A 25,645-nucleotide genomic window follows, 5' to 3' on the forward strand; every position below is an offset into this window, starting at 1 on the left:
GTGATGCTAAAGGTTGTCGCTTATTGTTCTATGCGCTATATTTCCCGTTCGTTCCAGTGAATTTGTTTCATCTGCAGGTTACATGCTTGTCAGCCTCTGCCATTGCCGAGAATCCTACAGGTCACGTTGCTTCGCTGTTGGCCGCCGACAGCTGGCAAGTTTCAGTGGCCCTTTTTTTCCTGCCCAACACTTTGATGGGCGTTGTGTGTGTGGTCACAGCGCTGGGTGTGCTAGGTGTCCGCATGGGGTTCACAGCGGCGGGCGTCTGTTTCCTGTGGCTGGTTTTCATCGCATGTGCATCGTTCTCTTTGGAACCATTGCTCGACAAGTACTGCGTGAGTATTTCGGGTACTTTTCGTGTGCATTTCATTATCAATGTTAAACTCTTAGGCAGAAGAGAAATCCATGTAGCGTCTCTTTCAAAACTGCATAATTCGTCCAGGGTTGTGCTACTGCTTAGAATATAACTACTATTCCTGCATATGGAAACCGCGGCTGCGAATAGGGTAACAATATTAAAGTGACAATGGAATTTATAAGTGGTCTCTTCTCCTACTATTTGGTACACTTGTGTATGGCAGCAATCATTGTTCGACACAGACACGTCTTTTGACACTTCAGTTAAAGAATGGGAAATAAAAAATTTGTTACACAAAGGCTCAGAGGTTGGCCTATCTTATAGCTTGCTCTACGCTGCTACTCCGCACTGGGCGAGAGGGATGAGGAGAAATAAAATCACGAATAATGCTTACACGAAAAGCAGGTGCGCATATAAAGTACTCTACGTTGCATTGAGTTGCGTGTAGAAAGGTAGAGTTGCACTTATCAAGGATGCGCTGTGTTTGTTAAGCCAATGACCCAAAACAAAAGCATTAAATAGTAGGCGGCTAACGACGAGTGCGCACAATAATAGCTTCAGCCGTTCTTGCATGACGGCCAGGCAAACATAAAACGCATGTGAAGGTGTTTCTGCCACTTTTCTGTGTTAAAGATTTGGGCCATTGACACTGCAGTCAACGAGATGTGGACGCGACACCATGGTACATTTTCATATTTGTGGGCCTCCCTTATGCGATCGCCTGTGGTCCCGATTTTCTTCCGGCGACTACTCAAAAGCAGAGTTGTGAATGACGTAACAAAGCATCGTGTTTGCTTGCGCGAACGTGATCTCTATAGCTCAACAGCAACATTCAAGATGCCTTCGCTTCTCCATCTCCCTGCTCGTTCGTGAGCCGTCACAATGTGAAGGTATCTTTTGAAAAGCTGCCACTGTTGCCATTTTCTTTCAGCAATGTCGAGAAGTTCCTACGGGTAATCTAAAATGCAAGTCTCGTCTCGTAACGAAACGAGTGCTCTGAAGAGCTGTTGGGATGGCAAAATTTCGTTTATATGTGACACGACTCCCTGGAGAGAAGTCAAAACTGATTGCCAGATTCGGTCAAAATTTTACTTTTCATAGCCTGCCGCACTATTTTGAGCAGCACAGCTCATGAAAATCTGAAAACAGTGTTAATCTCAATGTTCTGGACATTGCATCCCTTATTACGTAATAATTTTACAGACCATTATTCTACGTTAAAAAAAATTGCGCTAAAAGTACAACTTAAAGATCTATGGTCGCCCGCTAATATGACACCTTTCTTCCTTTAACTTGTGGGCGTAAACACATTGGCGGCTTTGATATGAGCGTGTGTACACTGCCTTTTGTTGAAAGAAGCAAATATATGAGGTGTCAGTGTTTCAATAAATTACGTAATAATGTTCTTTCTCACGTTGGCGCGAAATTCATTTTGGTTATTGCTATAGAATCAGACCGAACATACGCGTGTATTTTCGTGAAACATTCGTAGACTTACACGCGTGTAGTCGCATGAAAGAAGTCCGCGAATACACGCAAACTTGCGGTGCGACTGACCGCTCGAGGCTCTTTAAGTGTATGCGTGGGTTTCACCCGCGGTGCCTACTTAGCGGCTATGGTGTTGGACTGCTAAGCACGAGGTCGCGGGATCGAATCCCGGCCACGCCGGCCGCATTTCGATGAGGGCGGAATGCGAAAACACCCGCATACTTCGATTTAGATGCACGTTAAAGAAACCCAGGTACTCGAAATTTCCGGAGTCCCCCACAACCGCGTGCCTCATAATCAGATGGTGGTTTTGGCACCACCACACTGAACACTGTGGAAAGTGGCATGGCGGAAGAGGCTGCTATCGGCCTAGCCATCGTACACGCTTCAACTATACCGGCACCGGATGGGCTCGTCACTGTGGTCACCGATTCATAGACCGCCTGCAGGACTTTGGGACAAGGGACGGTGACACCCTACACACACCGCATCCTTACATCATTGCACCCCACAGCGTTACACATGCTGCGTATCGTCTGGACACCTGAACACGCCTCTCTCCATGGTAATTAACGCGCTGATGTGGTAGCCCGAGAGCTCACAAACCGGGCTTCACTGGAAGACCTGTCCAACCCAGACAACGCACTGGCAGAACCACTGAGATACACTGAAACTCTACAACAATACAGAGATAGCAGGAGGCACTTCCCCCGACCACCTAATTTCTCTAACCGAGAAGCTGCCATCGTGTGGCGACAACTTCAAACTAATTCCCTTCCCAGCCTCTTTTATCTTTACCTCTTCCACCCCGCACAATATCCTTAATACTGTCCCTACTGTGGAGCAAAGCCCACAGTATATCATTGCACCTGGGAGCGCCCACCATCCTCCGGGTTACTCCCCTATTTCAACACCTTCACGTTCCTCCTGGGAGACGGTGCTGACCAGCTTAGACCAGCCAGAGCAGCGATGGCTGATCTGGCGGGCATGCGGAGTTGAGCTAGTTAATGAGGCCCTGAACTAAGGGCTCACCCCTACGAGGAAGTCACCTCACCTCATTACCAAATTGCAATGATTTTTAAATAAAGGTGAGAAGCAGCAGATAAACAGCATCCAGCAGCAGCGAACAGCCCGAGCTCTCTTGCAAATCAAAGCACGGGTGGTCGTTGTCGTCTCCGAGCTGCTATCGGAAACACGAGGCGCGTCGGCTTCATTACAAAAAGAAATTCTCTCTCTCTCTCTTTCTCTCTTTGGCACGTGAAACCCCATATAATTTTTTATTCACGGTTTTCATTCACGTCCGCAAAAGCACTTTCGCGTAGCAGGTATTAAGCAAGAGAAAGTTGTATGAGGAAGTTCTCATGTTTCCCTACAATATTCAGCACAGTATCAGTGAGGTAGATTGAACGAGCTGTTTGAATTGAATAGGATTTAATGAGGTGTTTCTTAGATTGTGCCACGTAGACCTCACCCTGCAGTTTAAAAATTCTTGTCTCACCTTGTTCAGACGTTTCAAACTTTAGACAGGCTGCGGGTCTATGGAAGTGCCACTCATCTGATATTAAAATGCATGTAGTCACTAGCTTTCCTTGGTCGTGTACAAAGACTAATTTGAGTTCATTTCTCGCTCTAGCCGCTCCCAGGAGAAACGAGATCGGCAACTTTTGAAATGTCGCCAGTCTTCTAAAGAATGCCCAGTGTGAAACATTCTACATTACAATGCGGATCATAAACATTCTTTTCAGCAAAGAAAACCCCTTTTCGCTGAGCAAAACGGTTCTTCCAACGCCGAACTACGTGCTACCTTTCATAATCGAATGTAATGCGAGTGACCGTGGCATGGGCGTAGTACTGAGTCAGGTGAATCAACACGGCGATGACCTTTCTGTTATTTACGCCAACAGAAAAGTGACATCACGCGAGCAGGCCTCCAGCGCTACAGTGAAAGAATGTGCATGTATGGTATGAGCCGTAGAAAAGCTTCAGTGTTATCTCTGATCGCCATCGTGCATTTTGGAAACAGACCATACCCTCTTGTTTCGTTCAATCAAATGTAGAGGAAAAGCTGGTTCTTCCTAAGGTGGAAGTTAGCACAAAAAGAATTCACTTCCACAGTAGGGCAAAAGAGAGACAAAAATCACTCAACTGCTGACTGCTTCAGGCGCATTCTGTGGTGTCCCTCTGCTTATAGCACAAAGTCGGCGAAGCAGAACCTTTTTTATAGAAATTGTGACTCTCGTCACTGTCCGTCTATAGGAAATTATGGCTGCCTGCAGTTCAAAAATATTGTTAGTTCGTGTTTTGTCATATCATCATCATCATCATCATCATTGTCGTCGTCGTCATCATCATCATCAATCTATTTTATGTCCACTGAAAGGCGAAGTGTCTCCGTGTGATCTCGAAAAACCCCTCTCCTGCGCCAACCGATTCTAAGTAGCGCCTGCGAATTTTGTTAATGTAGTGACCCCACCTGGTCTTCTGCCGTCCTCTACTGCGCTTCCCTTCTCCTGGTAACAATTCTGCAATCCTAATAGTGCACCGGTTATCTAACCTACGCATTACAACACCGGCCCAACTCAATTTTTTTCTCTTAATGTCAACTAAAGTATCGCCTATCCCCGTTCGCTCTCAGATCCACATCGCTCTCTTCTTGTCTAATGAAGTTACGCCTAACATTTTTCGTTAAATCGCTCTTTGCGCGGACCTTAACTTGTTCTCGAGCTTCTTTGTCAGTCTCCATGTTTCCGCCATATGTTAGCACCGGTGGAATGCATTGATTGTACACTTTCTTTTCAATGATAATGGTAAGCGTCCAGTCATGATGTGATGATGTCTGCCATATGCGCTCCAACCCATTTTTATTCTTCTTTAAATTTCCTTCTCATGATCAGGGTCGCCTGCGAGTAATTGACCTAGGTAAACGTACTCCTTCACAGACTCTGCAGGCTGACTGGGAGTCCTGAACTCTTGTTCCCTTGCAAGGCTATTGATCTTTACCTATATCTTCTGCCTATTAATTTTCAGCCCAACTCTTGTACTCTCACTATTGAGGTCCTATAGTTGTTGTAATTAGTCTCGACTGGAGAATATCTTTTTGAAACCGAAGGTTGCTAAAATATTCGCCGTTGATCCTTACTCCTAAGTCTTCCCAGTTTAATAGCTTGAATACGTCTTCGAAACATGAAGTAAATAGCATTGCAGATTGTGTCTCCTTGTCTAAAGCCTTTCCTTAAAGGTGTATTTGAACTTGTGCAGAATTAAAGTAGCTGTGGAATCTCTGTAGATATTTTCCAAGATACTTACGTAAGCCTCTTCGACTACTTCATTACGTAATGCCTCTATGACTGCTGGGATCTCTAACGAATCAAATGCCTCTTGGTAATCTATTAAAGCTATATAGAGAGGCTGATCGTATCTGCGGATTTCTCAATTAGTTGATTCATGACATGGATGTGACCCATTGTAGAGTATCCCATTCTGAAGCCAGCCTGTTCTATTAGTTGACGGAATTCCAGTGGTGCCCTCATTCTATTTGAAATTAACTTGGTGAATAATTAATACAATACTGGAAGTAAGCTCATGGGCCTATATTGTTCAGTTCTTTAACTTCTTCCTTTTTGTGGATGAATATGGTGTTGGCATTCTTCCATTTCATTGGGACTCTTGAAGTCGTGAGAGACCTCGTATAAAGGGCCGCCAGCTCCTCAAGCATATCTTCTCCATCTTTGATTAAGTCGACTGTTATTTCATCTTCTCCTGCCGATTTTCCCCGTTCACGCCTTACCAGGCTTCGCTACACCGCTAACTCCACCGCTAGCTATAGAAGGAGCCTCTGTAACCTGTTCATTACTACTTCAAATGGAGGTATCGTGGCTGTGCTGGATACTGTTCAGGTCAGTATAGAATTTTTTTCGCTGCTTTTACTATATCTTCGAAATTGCTGTTGATATTACCCTGATCATCTTTTGGGCATACACCTTGGCTTGTCCTATGCCAAGCTTTCTTCTCATTGATTAGATGCTGCGTCCATTTTTTACTACTTCATCAGTCTTTGTTCAGTTATAATTTCAAATATCCCTTATTTTCTCTTTGTTCATCACTTTTGACAGTTCTGCGAATCCTACCTGATCTCTGTGTCGGACACTTTGATTATTTGTCGTGTCTTTATTAGGTCCTTCGTTACTTGGGAGAGCTTACCTACTTCTTCGTTTGGTGTCTTACCTCCCAGTTCAACTGCTTTTTCTGAAGCCAGCCTAGTTACGGTTTCATTATTACCTCTATGCCATCTTCATCTCTCTGTTCTAAGGCTGCATATTTGTTTCCAAGTACCAGCCTGGATTGCTCTGCTTTTACCCTTATTGCTTCTAGGTCGGCCGGTTGTTATTGGCCAATCTCGCCCTTTCTTTCTTCAAATTGAAGTGAATCCTAAGCCTCACTAACCTGTGACCATTGCACTTTACCCTACCTAGCACTTCGACATCCTGCACTATGCTGGGAACTGCATAAACTAGGAAATCTGTTTCATTATTTGTTTCACCATTAGGGCTCTTCCAGGTCCACTTTCTGTTGCTATGCTTCCTGAAGAAAGTGTTCACTACGGACAGCTTATTTCTTTCCACGAGTTTTACAAACATTTCTCCTCTAGCATTCCTAGAATGGACGCCGTAGCTGCAGCCAATTGCTTGTTCAGCAGACTGCCTTTTCCACACTTTTGCATTGAGGTAGCCCATTAACAGATTATGCTGATTTTATGCTATTGTCTTCGCTAATTCAGCATCTTCATAAAACTTATCTGTTTCATCATTATCATAACTGAAAGTTGGTGCGTAAGCTTGTACTGCCTTTATTCCATACCTCTTACTAAGTTTTATTAAGACTACGGCTACCCTCCCGTTAATACTGTAGAATTCGTCAATGTTTCCCGCTATGTTCTTACGGATTAAGAATCCTAATCCACATTGCTTTTTATCTGGGAGCCCTCTATAGCAAAGGGCGTGGCTGTTAGTCAGCTGTGTATAGGCCTCACCAGTTCGTCTAACCTGACTAAAGCCAATGATATCCCAAATAGCGCCTGATAGTCCCTCAAAGAGTCCTGCTAAGCTTCATTCGCTAGAGTTCTGGTATTAAACGTTGCCAGGGTCTGTTTCCACTGGCAGCCTGTCGGGGTCCAGAGATTCTTAGCACCATCTGCTGCGTTGCAGGTCTGGCCACGGCCTAGGTCAGATGCTCTGCATGCTTCTGGGGGCTGAGGGGAATTGGTTGATCGAATAAGTCATTTGCGAGGTAGTGGCCGAATACTGTACCAGGAAGGCCAATTCTTGTTCTGGTGATAGAGTGTCTTTTGTTGAAGCCTGGTGGGCCTTCCTAATTTGGTTGTGCTTGGATTAGTATAGCTTGGCTGGTCCTCGGCACTTTTGCCGGTGTCAGGTGTAGTGTAGTGTACTAGAGGAGGTGAATTATGGCTTACTGCCTTCAGATTAGAAAAAAAAGCCGATAATACGAGCTTCTGACTACGGCAACCGAGCAACCGAGATAGCTAAGCCAGATAACCCTGCAGGCTGAGAGGTCACCTTATGGTCCAGCCCAGAGGATCCTAAAAGTCTAAAAATTCTATTGGTTTATCCGCGATAGACGGGTTGGATAGGTTAGGTCGATCGGATAGGTAACACAATACACAATTATTTCTAAATGCTTCTAATCTCGTTGTTTCGAAATCTCCCGTACGCAGGTTACCGTTAACGCGGCTAAGTATACGAGAAGTATCGGCAACCTCGAACAACACTTAAAACGAGCAGGGTTCAAACGAATGGGAGGAGTGATCGTTTCTCTTACTCGAAAAGTCACGAGACTCGTAAACAAAAGATACATCAATCTTGCGCTGCGTCGAAGGCCGAGCCGTCGTGTGTCGATAAAGTGCACTGGCATACATATGTACCTAAATATATACGGAAACTTTCGCTCCGAACAAATCCAAAGACTCCAACGCCGGGCTTTTCTGCGACACGTGGCCCTTAACGCTACTCGCGTTCAATAAATAACGTGCACGATGCGGATGCTTCGATTACAAGAGAGGAGCATCTAAGCAACCAATATCCGGCAGCGAGTTTAGGAAGTTGCTCCAGATAAATTCTTGTACATTTTTTGTGTGTTATGAATTGTACAGTACTAACATATATTCACGCATGAGGTTCCCTGAATACCTTTATGAGATTGGTATAAGCAAAATCATATGTAGTTGGTTTTTTTTTCATTCGCTGTTTCGCCTTCTTTCGGCGTGCACTTAGACATGCACTCAGTGGCTATGGTGGTGGGCTGCTGAGCACGAGGTCGCGGGATCGTATCCCGGCAACGGCGACCGCATTTCTATAGGGACGAAATGCGAAAACACCCGTGTACTTAGATTTAGGTGCACGTTAAAGAACCCCAGGTGGTCAAAATTACCGGAATCCTCAACTATGGAGTGCTTCATAATCAGAAAGTGGTTTTGGCACGTAAAAACCCATATTTTAATAATTTATTTTTTCAGACATGCGTGGCTTAATCTTTGAGACAAGAGTATGATTACTGAACGGATAAACCAGGTAGTTGTTCAACTGCTAAAACGGCATCCGACCTGCCGTTTTTCAGAGAATTATACACAGGGAACCCTGACCATTAGAAGAAAATTAATAGAAGGATAAAAATGCCTTGGATGTCATGCGGCAGACATTGTCATCTCCTGACTTCAAGCTTACCTTTATGATTGAAAAGAAAGGTGTACAATCAGCGCATTTTACCGGTGTTGACATATGGGGCAGGGACTTGAAGACTGACAACGACGCTTGAGAACAAGGACCGCATAAAAGAGCGATGGAACGAAGAATGCTAGGCATAACCTTGAGAGAGAGCAAGATAACGGTTTGAATCAGAGAGCATACGGGTGTAGCCGATATCCTAATTGACATTAAGAGAAATAAATGGAGCTGGGCAGGTCATGTAAAAAAGCGCAGGTTAGATAAACAGTGGGCCATTAGGGTTACAGAATGCGTGCCAAGAGAGAGAAGGAAGAGGAAGACGACGCTGTTCGATCTGTTGTCACCTCAGCTCTGTAATTTTTGCATAGGTTTCGCTATTCATTAAGTGAGTTATTTATATCCTTGGAAAACGGCCGCATCTTTAAGGCGGTACTGTCCCTATGGGAAGAGTATGGCTGCTCCGGCGCCGGCATCTTTAAAGGGACAGCGCCATCCGAAGGAAGCCAGCGTGGCGGAGGCGGCCATGGCCTCGCAAGGTGTGGAGCTGCCAGACACCAGGGACGATAAGCAATCCAGTGGGTCATCATCGCTAAGTGGGGATGACACAACTATCCCTGACCCTGACGAGGAAGTGGCTGATATGGCGGATGTGGACAGCGACGGCTTCAAGGTGGTGAGTCATCGGAAGCAAAGAACAGTCGGAATCACAGTGGTAGTTTTGACAACAGAGAAAGATGTTGATTTGAAAGAGCGGAACGCTATCAGGCTCTTCGAAGCCATTAAAGTACTACTGGAGTCTGCCCCGATTCGCAGCAGCTTCACAACGCAAGGAGCTCTTTATTTAGATATCGCAACGGAAGAACAAGTTGACATTCTTCTCCGGTGCTCTCAGATTGGTGACATAAGAGTTACAGCCCGGCTGCCCCACTCCTACATGACTCACAAATGTGCTATTAGGGGAGTACCAGTGTGATATTCGGAAAGCGACCTTCTTGACTACTCGAAACCGCAAGGTGTTCTGCACGTGAAACGTCTGATGCGCCGGGTGGAGACTCAAGAAAAAAAATTAAATTAATGAGTTTTATATGTCAAAACCACTTTCTGATTATGAGGCACGCCGTAGTGGGGGACTCCGGAAATTTAGACCACCTGGGGTTCTTTAACGTGCACCTAAAAATAAGCACACGGGTGTTTTCGCATTTCACCCCCATCGAAATGCGGCCGCCATGGCCGAGATTCGATCCCGCGACCTCGTGCTCAGCAGCCAACACCATAGCCACTGAGCAACCACGGCGGGTAAGAAAAAGAAAGGGCATCGAAACCTACTAACTCTTTTGTGATAATGTTTCCTCCCAACACCGAGCCCCCCGAAAAAATTGACCTCGGTTTTACGAAGCATGCAGTCAAAGAATTCGTTGAACCTCCTCCCCGATGCTTTAGGTGCCAACGCTTTGGGCATGTAGCCAAAGCTCGCATCAAAGATCAATGTTGCAAACGATGCGGTGGCGCCCACGATTACAAAGCCTCAAAGGCAAATTCTTCTTGCGCCAATTGTGGTGGTGACCATCCAGCGAGTATTGGTGACTGCCCCTTCCGTGTAAGGGCCTTACACCGCCGAGTGTCCTTCATTAGTGGTCCCAAACGACCACCTACTGAGAAGCGGATACCTGGAAGTGGCGAGTTCCCGGTGTTAGATTCGGAAGTTGACTTCCTTGCGTTAGAGTCGGAAGTTCGTAGCGTGGTAACAAGCAACGTCAGTGAGCGACCTCAGCCTAGCAAGACGGCAAAGTCCTCTGTGGATGAGTCGGTTGTCCGATCTGCTGCAGCAAAAGTGTCTAAGTTTCTCAGCGACCAGATCACAGCCAGACTCGACAACATGGAGGACATTCCCTCGCTTCAGAAGAGATGAAGAAACCAGCTGCAGTGGCCAAGAGTGGGTCCCAGTCCGCAACTTTTGTTGAAGCTGTGAGGGAGTGCGTACAGCAAAATAAGGAGATCAAAAATCAGGACCTGTCCGACCTTCTGCGAGTTTTGTTTGAAGTCCTGCGTTCTATGTTCAAGACTGGCACCCTGAAGAACTTTCTACAGCTCGTTCTTTCCTTTGAGTCCATGATTACCACCTTCGCAGCGACCTTTACCTTATAATATGGCTAGTCTTCTTCAACCTCGTGCAAGTAAAAATTACCGAAAAGTGCCGTTTATTATGCAGTGGGACTGCGCTGGGATTATAAGTCGATTAGCAGAACTTAAATTATTTCTGAAAGATACGAGTGTTCCAGTATTGGCCCTCTCAGAGGCTGGCTTAGAAAGCGGGAGATCTTTGTCTGGATATGTCGCCCATAAGAACTGCAGCATAAAGTCATTTCCCGCGGGAAGTACCGCCCTTTACCTACGAAGAGCCATTCCTCATGTGGCTTTGAACGTCACCGATCTTTGCACCGATAGTATTGAGGTAGAGCCTGTGAGGATACGGCTTGGCTTCCGAACTCTTTCTCTTTCCGTATACGTGTCTCCACAGAAGAATGTAGCAAATAGACTTGTTTCTCCAGCTGCTTTGTGACCGTTGCCCAGCGCCCCGAATTATCTGTGGGGACTTCAATGCCCATCACTCTGTCTGGGGTGACAGGAACACAGATTCCCGCGGACGCAAACTTGTAGAAGTTATCGACAGTTTGGACCTGTGCGTGGCCAATGACGGAAGTCCCACTTTATTCCGGCCTCCAGCCTCAGCCACATCTATAGACCTAACCTTACATTCATCTGACGTCCGCGTGAAGTGGTCAACTGCACCTGACCGCATGGGAAGTGATCACTATCCAATTTTAGTGTTTACTGCCGACTTCCATATGCGCGGCTCTAAAATTAGCCATGTTATTAATTGGGACAAATACAGGCAGCAACATGCATGTGTTTCTGGTGATGTGATAGACAAGATGATTTCTGGTAAGATGGCTGCTGCCACAGCGGTCAAGTTGCTAATCATATTCCGACTCCGGATTTAAAACTCAAGAACCTTTGAGCAGCGCGCAGAAGGGCGGAGCGACAACTGATGCGGAAGAAGGACGACAGATCGTTGAATACGACCTTCAATAGGCTTAACTCTGCCATTCGACGCCATACGAACAAGCTATGTAGGCCGCAGTGGGCGTCCTCCTGCGCTATCTTCACGGTTTTCTCACCGATGACGACAATTTGGCGAGTCATTGGCAGTCTTGCTGGTGATTCTCGTCCTAGTAAACCTTTCGAAGCGCTTGCACTGCGCAAGCAGAAACCTCTCGTGTGCTTCGCAGAGGAATTTGCAGATGCATTTGTAAGTGCAAGTTGAGGAATTCATCCCTGCGCTCTGCCTGCAACATCTACGTCTGTGATGGACGCCCCGTTTACACTTCGAGAGCTACAGACAGCACTCAGCAGCCTGCGGCGTCGGTGTGCACCAGGTCCTGACGCCATCACCAACGAGATGATGCAGAACCTACCTCTGGAACACCGGAAGATGCTCCTAAGCTATCTCAATCGAGTGTGGGAGACTGGCGACATTCCTCCTTTGTGGAAGGTGGCTTGTGTTGTCCTAGTGCTGAAGCCAGGCAAAGAAATGACAGACTTGGCTTTATATCGTCCTGTATCACTAACGTCTTGCGTGGCTAAGCTCATTGAGAAGCTGGCAAGTAAGCGCTTATCTTGGTAGCTCGAAGATAAAAGGGCTCTGCCAACATGCATGACTGGATTCCGAACAGGTTTAAGCGCGCAAGATAGCGTCTTGGACTTGATAAGCCATATTGAACATCATAGAGCTTTCGGCCTTTCAACACTAGTTACTTTCCTAGACGTATCAAAGGCTTATGATAGCGTCATTCAGAGCTCAATACTAAATAGTTTGCAGGCCATGGGCGTACAGGGCTATCTTCTGCGATTCATTCACTCATTTATCAGTGATCGTAAAATTCAAGGGCGGTTAGGAAGTACCGCAAGCACCGAAAGGGCGGTATCGCGAGGTGTACCTCAGGGAAGTGTTCTTCCCCCAATGCTCTTTAACGTTGTAATGGCTGGTCTTCCCGCTGAAGTGCAAAAATATTGCAGGCATGTCCATATGTCAATATACGCGGACGACATTTGTCTTTGGTTAACCGGATATCAACACAAGCGTTTAGCTCTGATAGCTCGACAGGCATTACTTTCAGTTCTAAATTACCTTCAAGGTGTTGGGTTGACTCTCTCGGTGGAAAAATCTGGCTTCATCATGTTTCCAGGTAGAGCAAGAAGGTATGCGCGGCTGAAGGTAGACCTTGATCAATCTTGCCTTCGACAATTGAAACACAGGCGCTTTCTGGGCGTCATAATTGACTACCGCCTACAGTGGCGACGAGCTGTGGACTCGGTTGTCACATCGATATCGTCGCGTCTCAATGTGATCCGTAGAGTTGCAAGTGAGCAATGGGGTAAGCACCCTTCTTCAATGATCAGGTTGTACGATGCACTAGTGACGAGTCGAATAATGTATCAGCTCCCTTTAATTTCCCCATCGATATCACAGCTGGAGCGACTTGAGGTTCTGTAGAGAAAGGGCCTAAGAAGGGCTCTTGGCGTTCCGCAGACTGCTCCTAACAATGCAGTACTTTATGAATCTCTATCGAGACCTCTTAGCCTAGGTGCTTCACAAAGGTTATTGATGCAAATTGGCCGCCTCAAACAGACGACAGCCGGCCGTGCCCTTCTACAGCGCTTTCGAAAGAGATCTGAGTCCCGAGCGTACTTGGCACTAAATACTCTTGGTTACGTGGTTCTTGACGCTAGAGGTCGAACTAAGAGGTTTAAACCACCTTGGTCATTCGCGTGTCTCGACTGTTCGTTGACAATTCCTCTAGTTCGCGCTAAGCGGAGTTCTCCTCTGGCGGCAACGCGTTCGCTGGTACTGGAACATCTTGAGACTGAATACGCACGGCATCTTCAAATCTTTACTGATTGCTCTGTGGACAAGGTCAAAGGATCTAGTTTAGTTGCTTTTCACATTCCCTCTTTGAAGTATGATTGGCCTGTTCGCTTCACTGCAGTAGTGTCCTCCACAACGGCTGAAAGCGTTGCAATTGAGGCAGCTCTGAAGAAACTACGGTTTTGTGCGCCTCAACCTGTTGTCATTCTCACAGATTCAAAATCTGCCCTTCAAAGGTTAGAGCACGGGTTCCCTACTGATACCTTATGTCTTAGCTCCCTGCTCTCGGTGCACAATCTCCATATCAAAGGCTTCTCCATACGTTTCCAATGGGTGCCTTCGCACATAGGTATCATAGGCAACGATATGGCGGACAGCCTCGCCCATAGAGTGCTGTCTGGGAATCCATTGAGAAGAGTGCCTCAAGAGGACAACATACTCTTCAGAGAAGCGGTGTTGTTCCACTTCTGTGCTTTGTGGAGCTCACCTCACAAGCCATGTGTGATCAAGGGTCGCAAAAGAAACCAAGCCATCTTACTGCTCCGCATTCGCACGGGCTCTGCTCGCACCCCTTCGTGGATGTATAAGACTGGCCACCATTATGTTCAACGTGTGGTGTGTGCGGTGATATAGAAAATTACATAATGTGCTGTGCTGTGTATAACGCGGAAAGGAGGGTGTTTTTCGGGTCCCTCAAGAAGACAGGAGTTACTCACAGTTCTCTTCAGGGCATTGTTTTCCCGCGCGGCAACCGGTTGTGTTGGAAGGAGGTCTCTCGCCTTCTTTTAAATTACCTACAGGACAAGGATTTGGCCTCCACATGGTGAACTGAGGAGTGACGATTTGTAATTGTGAGGTCTTTGTCTGATTAAGTGATATATTTATTTGAAGTGTCGCTACGGTGGAGCAATTGCCGGCAGCAACTGCAAGGCTAATCCCACCAGTAGCCTACAACAACTCAACTCAACTGAACTCAAAGGAAGCGCAGTCGAGGACAGGAGAAGTCTAGGTTGGGAGATGAAATTAGGTAATTCGCGGGCGCTAGTTGGAATCGGTTGGCACAGGACAGGCGTAATTGGAGATCGCAGGGAGAGGCCTTCGTCCTGCAGTGGACGAAATATAGGCTGACGATGATGATGATTATGCTGATGATGATAATGATGACGATGAAGCTGATGATGATGATGATGATGATGATGATGATGATGATGATGATGATGATGATCTAGAAAGTAAGAAACTGCTTAATTGGGTGTTTTGGAAAGCACTCTACAACTTTCTAATTCGAATTTTTCGCTGAACTTTGTTGTTCAGGACTAATTATCAAAAAAGCAGAACAGAAAAAATAGGCTGATTAACTACATACAACAGTAAGCAGCATGCGTTTGGTGCATCGGCACATTTTTAGGCTCTGGCTAAATTTAGTTTGGAGACCCTGTATATATGGGGGGAAAAGAGTAGATGTGTTTATTTACGGCCACGTGATTTAGCACCGAGTGAGATGAACCGATTTTATGGCTTCGTGCGTCTGGTGTCACCGCACTGGCAGTGCATGTTTAGCAGCCAAAAAAGAAAGCGGTGCATTAGTTTCTACTTTAATAAATGAAACGTTCTTGAAAATGCCACCAAAGCGTGCCACCGCTTAAAAATTGGAAGACAACCATCGCCGCTCACACGCCGAGAAAATATACCGAAACTAATCCGTACAGTGAGCTAAGAAAGAGAACGTCGTGTACTGCAAATGAGTGCTCTGAATAACCTTCGGCAGCAAACCTGTCTATTCATTTTCCTAAATAACTATATTTCACAGTTTTTCGTCAATTGTCTTACAGTTTCTGCACATTTCCTCTTTTCTGCAGAACATCCTTTACAGATATCGAGATGAGCGACTGAAAAAGTTCACTGATTTTCTGTCCGTTTTTCGTCTGGTGAAGATGTCTGCACTTGAAGACGTGTTTCGAAGTAAGCTCCTTGAACTCAGACTGAAGGAGATAGACCAAGCGTACTGCGTCAATGTACTGGACAGCCTTCTGGAGACTTTCATTAGTGCATCTACATCTGTGGTAAGAAGGTGAACTGTGTCATTTGTATTTTGTGTATATACAATTTAGTAAGATACTGCTTGTGATATTAACGATAAGATTCCGTTGCTTATTTTGTTGACAGATTAGCAGAAAGAAGTTTATTCATGTGATGTAGTTAGGGGCACCTAAAGGCGAAGAAATAGTGTGGTAGCGCTTAAGCGAAAATAGAAGATTAAGGAGCAGAGAACAGTCCATGTCAACGTCTATAATGGCTGAATCCAGCACCGATCAAAGCGTTACACGCGAGCGCACTTATTTGTGGGGTAATATCTCCTCGCAGCATCAAGCCACCAAAATTAAGTGGCCATGCGTTAAAATTCCATTGTATTGCGGTTGATATACAAACCTACGAATACTTTGTTCTTTTTTAAGTGAAGCCTTCTTTATCTACCCCTCGAGTTTTTACGTGGTTGCTTTCTTCTGATGCACAAATGGTTAGTAACTACGCGGCTATATATATTCGTGAAGAAATCTATGTTGAAAAAGATTACACTTATTTTTTGCGATGTTTCAGCGGGGAACGCTGTTTTATCAAGAATCATTTGGCATGCCTAACGAGAGCATCTTCGAGCATTTATGCTACAGTCCTTGTGCAGCATTGCAGAGTAACTAGTTTGAAACGAAACGAAGAAAGCTCCCAGTTCAACATCAAATAAAAACGGAAAACACGTCGTGACTATATATGGACACCACGGGCGTAGTGCCCGTACTAAGGCCTGTCCGAAGCATAGTAATACGATCACGGGCGTTAATGCTTTTAAGACGTACGTAGTTCCACAGTCCTAATCTTCTAGCAGTGTACGAAAAAAGGCTGCAGAGCATAACTCCTGCATTCCGAAGCTGACACAATTAGTTACAACAGGTTATTCATTAGGTATGACTCGCAAGCTTCACGCTTGCGTTGTAGTTGCAGTGGATTTGAACTGAAGACGGCAGAAGTCTCACCTTAAATGCCTCAAAGGTGTGTCCGCATCTGTTCAAAAACACAAAAATGCACGGACGCACGCGCACACATACACACACGCGCACATATATGCATACATACATAGCAGGTACAATGAAGTGTGCTTACACGAAGTAGTGAAAAACATTTTATATTCAACACAGACGCCGGTATCCTGCTGACACCATATTAACTTCACTGCAGGGTAGCTACGAGAACAATTGACAAACCTAAATACCTGCGCTGCAGTCTCTCGACCGGAAATGTGAAAAGGGAAATGCAAATCGGACCACGGCACGAGAATCTTTGATGAAGTAGCGAGTGTGCGACATGCGTGGCTACGGAGTGTTTTTTGTATATCAAGTGTCCGGCTACCTGGGAAATTTTCAAATTGTTTGTGTGCTACACTCGACGCGCGCTGATGATGATATTGCTAGCTCATTGATTTCTTAGATAAGTTGATCTATGTTGCGAAGTTGACATCAAGTCCAAAAAAACGGGAAAGAGAAATGATAACCCCTTTTTTGCCTCGTCCTTGATAAAACATGCTCGCTTTCAACTTGGCACTCACGTTTCCACGCTAAGCTATAACTGCCTTCTTGTTTTATGTCGGATTAGGCGTATGTCATTACGTTTGCTTCATTTATTTTGTTCCCGTTCAAGGGCTTCCACAATACAACCGTAGATGATGAAAAATAATGTTAACTGAAAGCAGCATACGTCGAAAACAAGGACTCAGAAAATCCCGATGGTGTGCTAAGCAGAAAGAAGGATTGAATGAGGCAGAGTTACTCGGTCCAGGGACGTGGTGGCTTTTGCCGTGGCAGTGGATTGTCGGGCGCTCAAGCCGAGGTGAAGAAGCCTGGTGCCAGTGTACAGACACTGCAATCTTTGTTGCATTTCCAGAGTAAGTGGTGATAAACCGGATTGTGATGTTTTCCCTCAGGAAGCAATATACCTTGAGTAGATTTGAACCTACATAGCTATCGTGTGTCAGCGTATTGTTTAGAAGGAGGGTTAACCGAACAAGGTTTTAAAGAAGTTAACGTTGAAGATGTTCCTGCTTTGAATAATTCTTTCTCGTTTGCTGTAGTTCCAAAATATAGGAACCTCAAATTTAAAATGTTTATTTCAGATGATCATTATTGCTTTTGCAATCGTTACGTTCATGAACCCGGAGAAAATATTTAGCCCAGCTACAATATACTCATGTATGTACATCTTGACACTGATGGATGTTTTCACAAATACAATGGCCCATGCTGTCAGGCTGAAGAGCCCGGTGAGTAAAAAAAAAGCACTCTATCGAAGCAGAAGAAAAAGAAGTGCCCTGCTCGATGCGCATTATGAAATGAATGTTAAATACAGGCAGGAATAGTGGTGTCATTGTCGAATTGAGATTTTAAGATCTCATTAACCATCACGGCTATATTGCATTAAGAACACATCCCACAGGGCCCACAGAAACCTCTTAATCTTCGCATGCGCCTAGGTACAGCGTTCTCGTTGTGTCTCACTGACGCCCCCACTTTTTCATCATACATGAAGGGAGTTACGCATTTACGCTACTGCGCTCTCCTGTAGCACTCCTATCGTATACGATCTGAGACATGTAGTTGTGCTACCGTGTAGGCCGTCGTCACAACAAGGAAGCGTAGTTAATTGCTGCTAATTACGCAGTGAAATTCCAAGTTGTTGCCAATTGAGGCTGGTAAAAATTGCCCCAAACTTGCTTGCTGCGGCTCAACGCGTGTGCCGACGGCAATGCTGTGGTAGTGCTTCGTTCGAAGAGTTGGCTCAGCACTGCGTATTTTCGCGTTCTCAATAGTTCCAGAGAGGATGTCTAGCCACTCGTAAAACTCAACATCTTTGTCGTCTTTCCAGGCAAGGTGCATTGACCAATGCAGTGCTCCTAGGTTTCATTTGCAAGGAGAAAGCGGGAAGCCTGTATGAAAATGAACGTCAAGCTCATAGAGCTCGAAATATGGATACAGGATGCTGGTTCCGGGAAATAATTCTGCTTTACCAAATAAGCAGAAGGATAGCCAAAAACCAATGAGCTAAACAATATAACTGCTGCTTTCGCAAACTTAAGCCGGAGGTCAGATATGTAAACAAGATACGGGCAGTTGTCCGAAGCAACCTACCTGCGTAGTAATGAATCGTACCAAGGTAAACCAGGTGTAGTAATCAGGTTCAGTCACCACCAGCAGATGAAAATAGGTGCGATTTCAACTTGTAACACCAATAAAGCTAAGAAAAAATTACAGAGAAGTAGGAAACCCGGATGAAATCAAGCAACGTTGTAAGCAACAGCAAAGAAGAGGAATTGTTCACTCAGCTGTCAACAAGTCTCAGCGGCCACCTTTACCGATATGAAATTTGTGTAGGTACCGACCTCATGGTAGGACGGAATAACGCTGGATCCGTGCTGACAGAGAGCACTCAAATTGCTTGCGATCTTGTATGCACGACACCTAGTGATGTCGAGTGTCGTAATGGTGTCAAAGAATATTGTTACTTAATAAATGGGCGTTGTTATACTGAAAAGGGTAATATTACCTATTATCTAACTGAACATTACCCATTTAGCCTTGTAAACTAGCAGATATACGCAATAGAGGGAAAACAAAAAGAAAGCCTGGCTTCAGGAAGACAGTTGACGCTACTATAGGGTTAGGTAAGAAAGAATGTAGCGGTGGTGTAGAGGTAGAGCATCTGCCTCGCATGCAAGAGAACTGTGGTGTGAATCCCGGTGCCGCGCAATTTTCCACCAGATTAAAAAAAAAGTCCGCGTGTTGGTAAAATAGCATAAACAGGCCTGGAGTGCGGCATGATCCCGGTGACCAGAACCGGTAACGCACTCCCTCACCAGAGCAGGATTGGACACCCTGGTGCAGTACTTCGGCACAACCTCCTATATGAATACAACAGAAAAATGTATAACAGCTGTGTCTTACCAGTTCTCCCGTACGGGGCAGAAACCTGGAGGCTTGCGAAAAGGGTTCTGCTTAAATTGAGGACGACGCAACGAGCTATGAAAAGAAGACCGATGGGTGTAACGTTAAAGGGACACTAAAGTGAAAAATTATGACTTCTGCATCAGTGAATTACAGTTCTACAGCACCACTCTTACAACGATAAGACGTTTGGTAAGCCAGAAAAAGCGCAAGAAAGAAATACGGGTGGCGACGCCTAGTTAAGTTACCGCACCTGGGGGCTGTGACGTCTTGGATTTTGATGGCATCTTCTAGGGTCTACTAATTATATACAGCGGCATAGATTGACTACATTCTGTTCTAAAGGAACAAAATATTAAACAAGGCAAGTTTCGGCAACCAAATGCGAAAAGATACTTTTGAATCCCTGACGTGACGCCGACGTACCGGCGCTGGGGTTTCGGCGCGAAATTCAGATACTGATACTTGGACCTTCATTTTCTCATCTAATAATCAAACTAATTTTTTTAATGACCACCTGCAGGGTTCACAACCAATGCTTCACTAGTTTAAACTTATTTATTGTTTCGCTTTACTGTCCCTTTAAAAGATAAGAAAAGAGCAGATTGGGTGAGGGAACAAACGCGAGTTAATGACATCTTAGTTGAAATCAAGAAAAAGAAATGGGCATGGGCAGGACATGCAAGGAGGAGGGAAGAGAACCGATGGTCAGTAGGGGTTATGGACTGGATTCCAAGGGAAGGGAAGCGTAGCATGGGGCGGCAGAAAGTTAGGTGGGCGGATGAGATTAAGAAGTTTCCAGGGACAACATGGCCACAATTATTACATGACCGGGGTAGTTGGAGAAGTATGGCAGAGTCCTTTGCCCTGCAGTGGGCGTAACCAGGCTGATGATGATGAAAAAGAAGGAAAGAGAATATGAAAGGCGTGATGCAAAGACACTTGAAAAATAAACACATAGGTAACATGATATTCACCCAAATTTAACATTTAACAAATTTAATAGAAAGCTTCGCAGTTGTAGAAAAATTTGTCCTGCTGCAGGATTCGAACCTGGCACCCACGCCTTCGAGAGGCGGTTGCCCTGCCCTCTGAGAAAACCGGAGAGGCTAGCTGGGGCCTCCACAACTACGAAGCCTTCTTCCTGAGATTCCAGAATGAGTGTCCTTTGCAAATTCATGTTACAATCGGGTGGATAAAACTTTTCCCTTGCATGACACTTTGTCCAAATAACGGGATTCGGCAGAACGGTTTTATCAAGCGATCTTTCATTTTTTATTGGTTATGTGGAGCTGTTCCTAATGACTCAATTCCGTTCTTCTTTACGTTGTTAAGGTTTTTCGCAGCTGTCGAAGACTAATGTCATTTTTCGCTTGTGAAGAATGGAACTCTCAAGCAATTGAAAGCACTGGAGGACGTGAAACTGCCAGTAAGTCTTTTTCTCTTGAGACTAAAAGAATTTACAGTAGAAAAGTTGACGGCCCGTCATTAGTTGCGCACATAATTTTGTTTTTTCGTAATGTACTAGGAATCGTGCAAGCGTTCAAATTGACTATGAATGGAGTGGTACAACATTTCTTTTCATCTAACGCTATCACCCACCTCTTTCTAAATGCCTTGCTCCTTTAGTGGAAGAAATGTCCGGCAGAACTCACACCATGTCAAATAAACATTATGCGAAGCAAGGATAATTACAACAGCGGCGCCATATGTATGTCCATTATTATTGTTACTGAAGTTAACCGCTTGCACATGATATCCGCTTCGCTGACTTGCATGTAGACAATTACCTTTAATTCATTTCAATTCTTTATTGGCAGACTTAGAACATACAGAAATACCAAAACTGGTTGGGCCCATAGCCACAGGCTAGTTTCGGGTCCAATGAAAAATAAATAACAGTTGCAAGTACAAAGCAAGTAAGATACATCACGTGCATCAACATATTTGTCGTACACTCTTAACTTGCACGAGCGTACAAAAGGAAATGCGAAATAGTGAAAAGCATGTTATAGTATTAAACATTTGTGAGTAAACATATAAAACACATATAACTCGTGAGCAATTATGTTTTCGGTAATTCTGTAATTTAATGTCTAATTTGTTTACTGAGTAAGCTAACTGTAATTGAGTTGCTTTCTTTAGTCATCAATTACATGTAATCCGCTATATTTGTGACGAAAGAAGCTCTGACAGGAGATGCAGCTTTGAGCGCCTAGATTTGGTGTGAATAACAGAGTTTCACCTATTTCACCTAACGCGTTTCACCTATTGAAAGCTATGCACCAACTAGCCCCACAACGTGTTTTACAACAGAGTCCACAGGGATGAAAACATGTGCATAGGTTGCCTCTTTCCCAGTATCAACCGTTTTGCAGCCGCGAATAAATCACCTGAACATGGCAGGCTTCCGTATTTGCAGCTTCTCTTGAATTTCCGACGTCTGTACTTTCATCTAGTAATAAATGTACTTCCGTTTCTCCTGGAGGCGCAGGACGGCGGCCTTTTAAAGCAGTTAGAGCTGGTCCTCAATTTTTCGCTTAATGTAGTGAATCAATTCCCTGATGTACACCGAAGCTTTTCATGGGCTTCTATCGGTTTAATTTACGGGACTCGAGTGCACATTTTTTTTAATTGCAGCACAGGAACAGTATTTCTAGAAGGCAAGAATATGCAGCATCATAATGAAAACATTGCATATTTGGCCCCTTCATCAAGAAACGTGTAAGTTTGCAGCTGTCCGTTGCGATTCCTCTTTCAAGCATAAATGGAAAACGATTTATGGGCGCCGAGAGGAAGTCTACCACATGTTGGCAATCAAATTAAATCCGTGCTGCTGGGGCCCCCTAGAACGTTCCTCATCCCCTAACATAATTTTTTTTTATTTTCACTGGCCCTGTGGGGAGCATTTACCATTAGGCCGAGCAACATTGAAGCGCTCTTCTTCGTGACAACCTACAGAGCATTGAGCAATCACGATGTCTTGAGCAAAGTGTTTGGGCGTTACTACACAGCCATTCGCTGCGGCGCACACAGTGAGTGAGCTTTCGGTGTCTCTGCATGTATGTCCTCACAAGAAAACGAGGGAATGTTACCGAATAACATTTTTGGCAAACAATTCTTCGTAATGTTAACAACGTGTGAAGGACTGCAGAGGACATATTGGAAACGTTAGTACAGCTCATCTGATTTATTGAATTTGTGCAACGGTAAAGAAAATAGGGATGAGAACAACGTAAAATTAATCGATTACATTTTTATAACTCCTCAGCGTTGTGGGACAGTAATCGGTAAGTGTAATTACTTACTTTGTTTGAAGAGGTAATTGAGATAATAAACGGTCACTTTCTTGTACCGTGTAAAAATCCGCTGCTACAAAATATTTTTACACATGTGGTCAACTTTTTTTCTCTTTGTGTTCAACTTGCTCTTGTATATGAAAATATCACTCGTCTGGACGGTAACTTGTCTTCACTGTCGGCGCGTCTGTATCAGTGAGCGGTTTACCTACGCTTCTCCTTTGCTCAAGTTCTCGTTCCACGACCGTTTTCGCCCTATACTGTAATCTTTTACCGTGTTTCAGTTCCTCCGCTCTTTCAAAGGCTGGGAACACGCATGACATGTTATTTGTTTCGTGTCTCTTTCTCTTTTGGGGGGGTGCGGGGGGGAGCGGCAACCCGACGCCGATGTGCCCGATGTGCGGAAGGAAGCAACAGCTATCTAATGGTCTTCCAAAGAGCCCAGCATTGCAGCGCATTACTCACATTTTAATTAGTAGAACCATGCACATCACTCAGAAGACCTCAAAAGGCGCAGTATTTTACAATGACCGGCAAAGGTTCAGAGAAATGACGCATTCAAACGTACGCGTAATTTGGCTTATTGTCTTTCACATTGTCTTCGGGCCCGTGAATATTAGTTATATTGTGAATAACTTAAGTGTGTTAATAAATACGAGAAACATGTAATTTCTTTCTTTCGCCTCGTGTATTTAGGTCGCTTTCCAGCCAAATACAAATGTAAGCGCTTAGCCGAAAAAAACAAGTGCGATGCAGATGAACTTCCCACCCGGAAGTTGAAAGAATGAACTGCTTGAAAAATGAATATGCAATTTAAGCGGCCATAGTGGCGATGAGCAGTAAGCACCAAGCAGTGATAACTGGTAACAACAATTGGGTTTTATTGCAGCAGCTGTCGGCTAATATTTCCGTAATTTCACACAATATCAGTCGAGGAGGCCATTTTGCATAGGAAACTTTTTCTACAGAGTACTACTAATTCGATGGCCACCTCGCCCCACCTCCAACACCATTCTTATTCAATTATGTGGCCGACAAATGTCTGATGTGTCGTCTGTTGATTAAATCATATCAACCGAGTTGTTTCAAAATGTCACGTAGATAACGAGTAGGCAAAATTATATTTAATAGATATATACAGAGAATTCGCAGATAAGATGGCAGAATAACCAAAACCACGAACGAGTTCTTTCGACCATCCTCTTTGTTGTTCTGCTCAGCACCTTCTTCAGAACGCGGGAATGGCCTGTGACATAACCCCAGGCGGTCGGAGCGCCGTATACGCGCTTAGAAAAGGGAAGGGCTGTAGGCTGAAACGCACGGCTTGAGATGGGACACATGCTCGAAATTGATGCGGGGAACTGAAGATGACTAGTGGCCATACAACAGGATTACCTCGTATGTGAGCTCGGTGAGCTGCTGTAGAACCTTGTAGGGTCCGGAGTAGCGGGAAAGAATTTTCGAAGACATGCCGACGTGGCGGCAAGGGATCCAAAGAAGGGCCAAGGAGCCTGTTTCGAAATGAACGATTCTGCGGTGGCTCTCATAACGGGTCTTTTGAGTCAGCTTCCAGGCAGAGAGACGGTCCCGTGCGATGTTATGAGCAGTCTGAGCGCGAGCAATAGCGTGGCGAGCATATTATGTAACAGCGTGCGGAGCTGATGGAAGTAGTGCCTAAAAGGACAAGGTGGGGTGGCGGTCAAACAACAGATAAAAGGGGGAAAACCCAGCTGTGTGGTGATAGGAGGACTTGTATGAGTATATCATATAAGGCAAACTTTTGTCACAATCACGGTGATCTGCTGAAACCTACAAGGATAGCATCGTGATGAGCTTGCGGTTAAGGCGTTCTGGGGGTGGTATATAGGCGGAGGTTACCTTGTGACGTGTGGAACAAGAACGAATAATATCGCCGACAATGTGCGAAAGAAAAGACCGACCATGGTCTGTCACCAGCCGCTGTGGAGTGCCATGGTGGAGGATGGCGTTGTGCAGCCGGAAGTCAGCAACGTCCGCGGCGCAACTGGTCGGTAGTGTCCGTGTGATGGCGTATCGTGTCGCGTAGTCAGCAGCTACCGCGATCCGCCTGTTGCCCAAAATAGAAATTATAAACGGCCCAACGAGATCAAGGCTGATGTGGTAGAATGAACAGTCTAGTTGGAATGTGTACAGGCAGCAGTGGGCAGGCAGGCTGCAAGGACAAACGCTTACGGCGTTGGCAGGACTCTCAACCAACAACGTACCGGCGCACAGAACTGTAACGGACTGGCCAAAAGAATCGATGCCGCACGCGGTCATATTTACCGGATGCTCCGAGGTGGCCGGCTGCTGGAGTATCGTGCAGCTGGGGGAGTAGAACGGAGGGTCATAGGTACCACGAGCGGAAGCTCGGTACCGTCGAAGTTGGTACTGAGATGGTAGAGAATATTGTTGCTTAGCACGAACAGGTGGAGGGATTGGTTGTTGCGATTACAGCGTAGACGATAAATGATGGACCGCTAATTTTAATCACTGAGTTCTTGATTGTGTATGCCACTAATGTCGGAGATGTCGAGGACGCAGGTGTCGGAATCGTGGGCGGTGGAATCGGGAGAGTCCACGGAATGGCGTGATAGGCAATGGGCGTCCTGGTAGGCGGTGCCGAACATGTAAAGATCAAAATTGTATTCTTGAATTACGCCCGTATTCAGAAATTCATCTTGACTGAAAGCTCATGCTTGACTTGATATAAATGATGCCTAGTGCCAACACGTTCAAGACAATCATTGCGTTTGTTATGGTGCGTTCACGACAAGCGTCATTTAAATCAAGTCGTGCATGGGCTTCAAGTTAAGGTGCATTTAGGAATA

The 25,645-nt window shown here is 45.2% G+C and overlaps 1 protein-coding gene across 1 annotated transcript in view; it reads left to right on the forward strand.

The window, feature by feature from the left end:
- Positions 1-25,645, forward strand: part of LOC142586219 (multidrug resistance protein mrp-7-like) — a 105,619-nt gene that overhangs the window by 12,713 nt on the left and 67,261 nt on the right. Inside the window, exons 7-10 of the mRNA XM_075697469.1 lie at positions 78-335; positions 15,370-15,573; positions 17,673-17,819; positions 20,833-20,926. Of these exons, the coding sequence (XP_075553584.1) occupies positions 78-335; positions 15,370-15,573; positions 17,673-17,819; positions 20,833-20,926 (703 nt within the window). The remainder of the gene's footprint in view (positions 1-77; positions 336-15,369; positions 15,574-17,672; positions 17,820-20,832; positions 20,927-25,645) is intronic.

The sequence above is a fragment of the Dermacentor variabilis genome, chromosome 6, assembly GCF_050947875.1.
Source record: "Dermacentor variabilis isolate Ectoservices chromosome 6, ASM5094787v1, whole genome shotgun sequence".
NCBI lineage: Eukaryota > Metazoa > Arthropoda > Arachnida > Ixodida > Ixodidae > Dermacentor > Dermacentor variabilis.